At 46.4% G+C, this 6732-nt stretch overlaps 1 protein-coding gene across 1 annotated transcript in view; it reads right to left on the reverse strand.

Annotated features, from left to right (window-relative positions):
* Positions 1-4715: 4715 nt before the first annotated feature.
* Positions 4716-6732, reverse strand: part of Lmntd1 (lamin tail domain containing 1) — a 78947-nt gene continuing 76930 nt past the window's right edge. The window contains exon 8 of the mRNA XM_026787882.1: positions 4716-4882. Coding sequence (XP_026643683.1) covers positions 4782-4882 — 101 coding nt within the window. The 3' untranslated portion in view covers positions 4716-4781. The remainder of the gene's footprint in view (positions 4883-6732) is intronic.

Raw genomic sequence — 6732 nt, forward strand, 5'->3', positions numbered from 1 at the left:
CCTAGACTGCTTGATATTATTCTGTATGAACTGGACATTCAGAACCCATAGAAAAATAACTGCTGAACTTGCCTAAAGGTGAGATGGTCCTTTGGGTTCCTGCTTTATGAAAGAGTCTGCCAGACATTGTGTAGGACACAGCAGAAAGTGACTGACAAACTGCCAGTATAGATAGAACTGTCTCTGAAATTTCCTGCTTCATGGAAAAGTCTGCTGGATACTATGGGCCTGGAGGCTAAAGATGGATGCCCCAATGGCACAGAAGAACTTTGGGTGACTGTCCAGGTAGTGATATATCTCTGTCAATTATAGAGTTTTGGAAGTTGCTTAGAATGCAATTCCTATTTACTTAGGTTAATATTATATCTGTCTGGAGTCTTTAATAGAGTTGAAGAATATATAGTTATGATAAAAGATAAAATAGATATAAATGTAACTGTAATTCTTGCTTAATACCTGTCTTGTTATATGTAATTTTATAATGTTGAAGTTAAATCCTTTTTATTTAAACAAAAAAGGGGAGATGGTGTAGGAAGTCCTTATGTATATGTATTGTTTTTATTGGTTAAAGAATAAAGAATCTGCACTGGTCTATGATAGGACAGAATAGAGCTAGGCAGGGAAAACTAAATTGAATGCTGGGAGAAAGAAGGCAGAGTCAGGAGATGCCATGTAGCCCCCACTAGAGACAGACGCTAGATGGAAGCTTGCTGGTAAGCCACAGCCATGTGGTAATACACAGATTAATAGAAATGGGTTAAGATGTAAGAGTTAGCCAATAAGAAGCTAGAGTTAATGGACCAAGCAGTGATTTAATTAATACAGTTTCTGTGTGGTTATTTTGGGAGTCTGGGCAGCCAGGAAATGATTAAATGGCCTTGTACAAAAGAGGAACACCTCCAAGCTTTCTTCTTCCTCTTCAGAGTTGAAGCAACAAGACAACCCACTATCTTACATCTACAGTAGGCTTGGCTTCCAGAAGTCCCAGAAATAGACCGTTCCCCAGGTGGTCAATGCTGTAGTCTGGACAGACATAACCATATCCTGAGACCAGCTTGTATCTTCAAGGAATAAGAACTTCCTTGCAGAATCAGAACTGAGATGGACTAGCAGACCACACCTTGACCAGCACTGCTTAAGTGTGCAGACCTCTGCCCCAAAGACAAGGTTTCATCTCTGGACCGTGCAGCTTTCCATAGCTCCTCTCTGTCTGTCTTGTGGCCAGTCTTAGTCATGGGAGCTGCCAAGGTTATGGCTCTTATGCCAGAACTGAAGTTACAGAGCAGATAGGCATTTCTTGACCCCCTCGCCAGGAAGAGCCAATAGTAAGTCTATGAAATGGTAGAATAAATTTATTCCTCTGCTAGATAAAGAGTGGGAAGGTGCTATGAACCAAAGTTCCCTGCAAGAGCCACCTATGCTGAGGATCTGTCAGAACCTTCTGATTGCCAATAGTTTGAATATTGCAGGTCAACAGCCGGAATCATCTCGGGTGACCTCTAACCTCCTAAGACCATTTACCACCAAACTCTGTGTTGACCCAGTGTGAGTCACTTTTCTGGGCTGTGATCTTCATTCATCATCACTAAGGCAACTCATAAAGAAAAGGGTTTAAGAGCATTCCCAACAGAGGAATCTAAAATGGCTGAAAGACACTTAAAGAAATGTTCACCATCTTTAGCCATCAGAGAAATGCACATCAAAACAACTCTGAGATTCCATCTTACACCTGTAAGAATGGCCAAGATCAAAAACACTGATGACAGCTTATGCTGGAGAGGATGTGGGGCAAAGAGAACACTTCTGCATTGCTGGTGGGAATGCAAGCTGGTACAACCCCTTTGGATATCAGTGTGGCTATTTCTCAGAAAATTAGGAAACGGCCTTCTTCAAGACCCAGTAATACCACTTTTGGGTATATATCCAAAGGATGCTCAATCGTGCCACCAGGACATGTGCTCACCTATGTTCACAGCAGCTTTGTTTGTCATAGCCAGAACCTGGAAACAACCTAAATGCTCCTTGACCAAAGAATGGATAAGGAAAATGTGGTACATTTACACAATGAAGTACTATACAGCAGAAAAAAATAACGACAGCTTGAAATTTGTGGGCAAATGGATGGATCTAGAACACATCATATTGAGTAAGGTAATCCAGACCAAAAGACAATTATCACATGTTCTCACTCATAAGTGGCTTTTAGACATAAAGCAAAGAAAGCCAGCCTACAGTTCACAATCCCAGAGAACCTAGACAACAATGAGGACCCTAAAAGAGACTTACATGGATCTAATCTACATGGGAAGTAGAAAAAGACAAAATCTCTTGAATAAATTGGGAACATGGAGTTCATGGGAGAGGGCAGAAGGGGAGGGGAGGGGAGGGGAAGAAAGGGGAACAGAGAAAAATGTAGAGCTCAGTAAAATCAATAAAAAATAAAACCTTGAAAAAAATGGAAAGGGTTGAATTTTGGGATTATGTTTTTGGAGGGTTAAGAGCTCATGATGGTGGAGCGAAAGCCAGATGACACAAACAGCTGAGAGCTCTAACTGTGCTCCACAAGCAGGAGGTAGAAAGAGGCATACTAGGGGTAGCATAAGTCTTTTGAAGCCTCGAAGCCCATTCCCAGTGACACACCTCCTCCAACACGACCACACCTCTTCATCCTTTTTGAACAGTTCCACCACCTAGGACCAAGTATTCAATCACATGAGCCTGTGGGCTCCATTGCCATCCAAACTGCCACACCTGCCATCCTTCTGACTGTCATGTTAAACCTTATTTTCTTTTCTTAATCTTAAATTAAACCACACACTCATCACAGTTTTTGTTTTTAAAGTAAGGTACTAACTGGGGTGAGTTGAGGACAATCTGCAGCGAGGTTGTCGATACGGAAGGGTAGCCCACAGAGGTTAGGCAGCTTTCCTTTTCACAATGCTACCCCACTGGGGAGCTTGTGTCTGTACTCAGTGGATATGGGGAAAAGTACAAAAGCCTCAGAGAGCCCTGCACACGACAGTCTCCTGTGTTCAAAAAGCACGTCTGCAGATGCACACCTGTAGATGCACACCCGAAAATTGCACACCTGTAGATGCACACCTGCAGATGCATGCCTATACATGCACACCTGTAGATGCACACCTGCAGATACACACCTGCAGATGCACAGCTGTAGATGCACACCTGTTCATGCACAGCTGTAGATGCATGCCTGCAAATAAACAGCTGTAGATGCATGCCTGCAGATTTACACACCTGTACATACACAACTGCAGATGAACACCTGTAGATACAGCTGTGCATGAAGGGGATTGAAGTGATAGGTGACACTATCCATTCTCCCCTCCCCTCTTTGTTGACTTTAGTAGCAACACGAGACTCTTTTTTCTTTTTCTTTTCTTTTTGATTTTTTTCGAGACAGGGTTTCGCTGTAATTCTAGAGCCTGTCCTGGAACTCACTCTTGTAGACCAGGCTGGCCTTGAACTCACAGAGATCCGCCTGCCTCTGCCTCCTGAGTGCTGGGATTAAAAGCATGTGCCACCACTGCCTGGCAACACAAGACTCTTTCAACACATAAACAGGAATTCAGCGTAAAGAAATTTTTGCCGAAGGTGAACAAGGTGAGCTAAGAGGAGCTAGGAAAGTATTTTTGGCATGTCAGGCCACATCTAGAACAACTAAATTCATGGCTGTCCCTGCCAAGCCACCTGTAAATCTGAAGCTGAGGTTTCCTTCTAACTGAACGGCAGGAAAGGACAGTGAAGAAAGGCTTCTGGCCTCATGAATCTCCCTGGACCTCCTTATCCCACCTCCTCCTTATCTTTGGTGACTTAATGTTCATTGAGGAACCCGGACTTCTGTCAGCACTTGGTGTCTCTATCTGTCAAGGGTGAGGACAGAATCACACGTACCTATCAGGTCCATGTCTCAGAATGGTTCCCACTACATCTCTGGACTCAGAGGAGGTTCAGGCTAGGGACAAGGGGACCTTCCCAGTGGCTCAGGAGCAGAAGCAGGAGCGCAGGATGGTCAGTGCTCTGCATTGTGTGCTCAGACAGAAAGAGAAGGACAGGATCATAGCCTTCCCATCCTCTCAGCCCTGAAGCTCTGGTTCCACATGGCCCTCAGAGACAGCTGTGAGGACCATGCAAGTGACCAGGCTCTCAGAAGATGCAGCCACCCTATTCTGTATCACCTTGGCAGGTTTTATTTTGGTGTGTGTGTGTGTGTGTGTGTGTGTGTGTGTGTGTGTGTGTGTGGTTTGTTTTGATGGAAGTGTCTCAGTCTATAACCCAGGCTGCCCTTGAAGAGAGAGCTTCCTGTCTCAGCCTTCCCCAGTGCTGGGATGGCAGGTGCAGCCACTCTTCCTGGCTTGTTATGCCCCAACTCTCTCCCCTTCATTGTCCCCACATTTCCCCTGTCTTGTTGTCCTGGTTACAGAGTGGTTACAGGTAGACTTGACATGGACAGACATGGAAGGACAGCCAGGTGTTGGACATGCAGACACCTGATATCATGACTAGTCCTTCAGACTGGGAACAAGAGCTTTGTGACCTCTGAGCTCTCTCTGTGGTATGACAGACTGAGGTCAAGAGGAAGAGGGTCGCGGGAATGCATACATGCACTGTGAATATGTAAACACACACACAAACACACACACACACACACACACACATCCCTATGAGAGTTCACTTGGCTGGCTTACCTGATGGGGGCCGGGCAGTCCAGTAATGGCTGTCTGCACATGGAAGAGCCTAAGGACTCAGAAGCTGGTCAGTCAGTTCATGAAGCTGAAGGCTTCAGCCATACTGGTGCCAAAGTGGTAGAAGATTTCTGGACGTTCTCTTAGATTTATGTAGGAACGCTGAAGGGATGAGTCTGGTGCCAGGAGGAGGAACAGATGCTCGTTAATCAGCAGGAAGTGATGGCGGGGAGGCAGGCAGGCAGGTGGTGGGCGGGTAGGGGGCAGGTAGATGGGCAGGCGAGCAACCCCTTGCAGTTAGGTTCTGGCTAACTGGCTGTTCTCACGCAGTGGCTAACAGATACTCTTGGGCCAACTTTTTCCATCTACAGAATGAGAAAAATAAGCCTTCTTAAATCATTGTGCAGACTAAGGCAGTCACATGGTGTGCTGCATACGAGGGAGACAAACATCCCCTCCCTTACTCTCTCAGATCCATGACGGTCTGTAGCCTTTCCTATTCATCTCTCCTTGGGAAGTTTGGTGAGGTCAGCTACTAAGATTTTTAAGAATTTAAATTTGTCATTTATTGGTGACATTTAAATACCCAGAGAATAACATTTGCCTCTTAGCTAAGTTGGTGAGATAAATTGAGGCTGGAATCCTCTATGAAACGGGAATGCTTGTGTTCATTGTGGCATGTTGGTCATGACTTAGACTGACGTGGGCTCATCACTCATGTGCCTCCCACAGATGCAGCTTATAAAATCCTAAAGCTATATTTTCCTCCAAACTACTGTGTTGGCTTAGCAGAAGACGAACTAAAGTCTGCAGAATCTTGTGGAAGAACAACATGGCACCATGGGCTAACGGTTATGTGACACGGGCTAATGGTTGTATGCCACGGGCTAATGGTTGTGTGCCACAGGCTAATGGTTGTGCGCCATGGGCTAACGGTTGTGCACCATGGGCTAATGGTTGTGCGCCATGGGCTAACGGTTGTGCACCATGGGCTAACAGTTGTGCACCATGGGCTAAAGGCTGTGTGCCACAGGCTAATGCTTGTAAGTCTGGAACCCTGAGAACAGCTTTGCTGGCCTGAAGGGCTCTTGATGCTACCATCTATTTCTGGCTTTAGGAAAAGAGCACAGAGGCTTGCGTGACAGGCTGTGCCTCAGGTTCCTTACCTCATCTCCACATCTAGCTGTGTGTGTCAGAATCCATCTGCCAGACTCCCCTTTGCAATGTCAGGTCTAAATTCCTGTCCCGCTCTGCCTTGACAGCTGGTAAACCTGGGGGAGCCTTGGATGGTCCAGCTGCTCATCCCCTCCCCTGCTCAGAAGTTCTGCCTCCAGCTCCAGTCACCTCCTTGTTGAGGTGGGGGGATCAGAGCTAACACCTGCCTATCTCTTGGGAGTCACTAAAGCAGGACAATCACACCCATGGCAGAAATCAGATGGGCTCCCTCTCTCTGTACTATGAAGCTGGTCCAGTTGTTCCTGAGTCTAATACCCTTGTGGGCCCTGTAGAAGGGCAATGCGTCCTTCCCCCCAAGCTGTGGGTCTATATGACACTGCGTGCTGATATCACCTGCCCAAGGTCATAGCCTATCACTGAGTGAAGTCGGGGCAGGAACTCAAGCAGGAACCTGGAGACAGAAACGGAAGCAGAGACTATGGGGAACCATTGCTGACCGGCGTCCTCCTGTTGCTGGCCCAGCTATCTTCCTTATATATCCCAGGCCACCTGCCCAAGGGCATCATTGCCATAACGGGCTGTGTCCTCCTACACGTTAGCAATTAAGAAGATCTCAAAGGCACAGCCACAAGCCAGTCTGATGGAGGTGATTCCTCGACTGAGGCTCCCTGTCCTGGGTTACTGCAGGTCTGTGCCAAGGTGACTGTTGATGCTATGACTTGTGTAACAGGTGCCGCTGTTCTTTCTGTTCTACAGAGGAGGAGACCAGGCAGACAGGGTCGTGTGGTTCTTCAGTGTGTGTGTATAACACTGACCCCGTGTGGTTCTTCAGCGTGTGTGTATAACACTG

Source organism: Microtus ochrogaster (genome assembly GCF_000317375.1).
Source record: "Microtus ochrogaster isolate Prairie Vole_2 chromosome 14 unlocalized genomic scaffold, MicOch1.0 chr14_random_2, whole genome shotgun sequence".
Classification (NCBI taxonomy): domain Eukaryota; kingdom Metazoa; phylum Chordata; class Mammalia; order Rodentia; family Cricetidae; genus Microtus; species Microtus ochrogaster.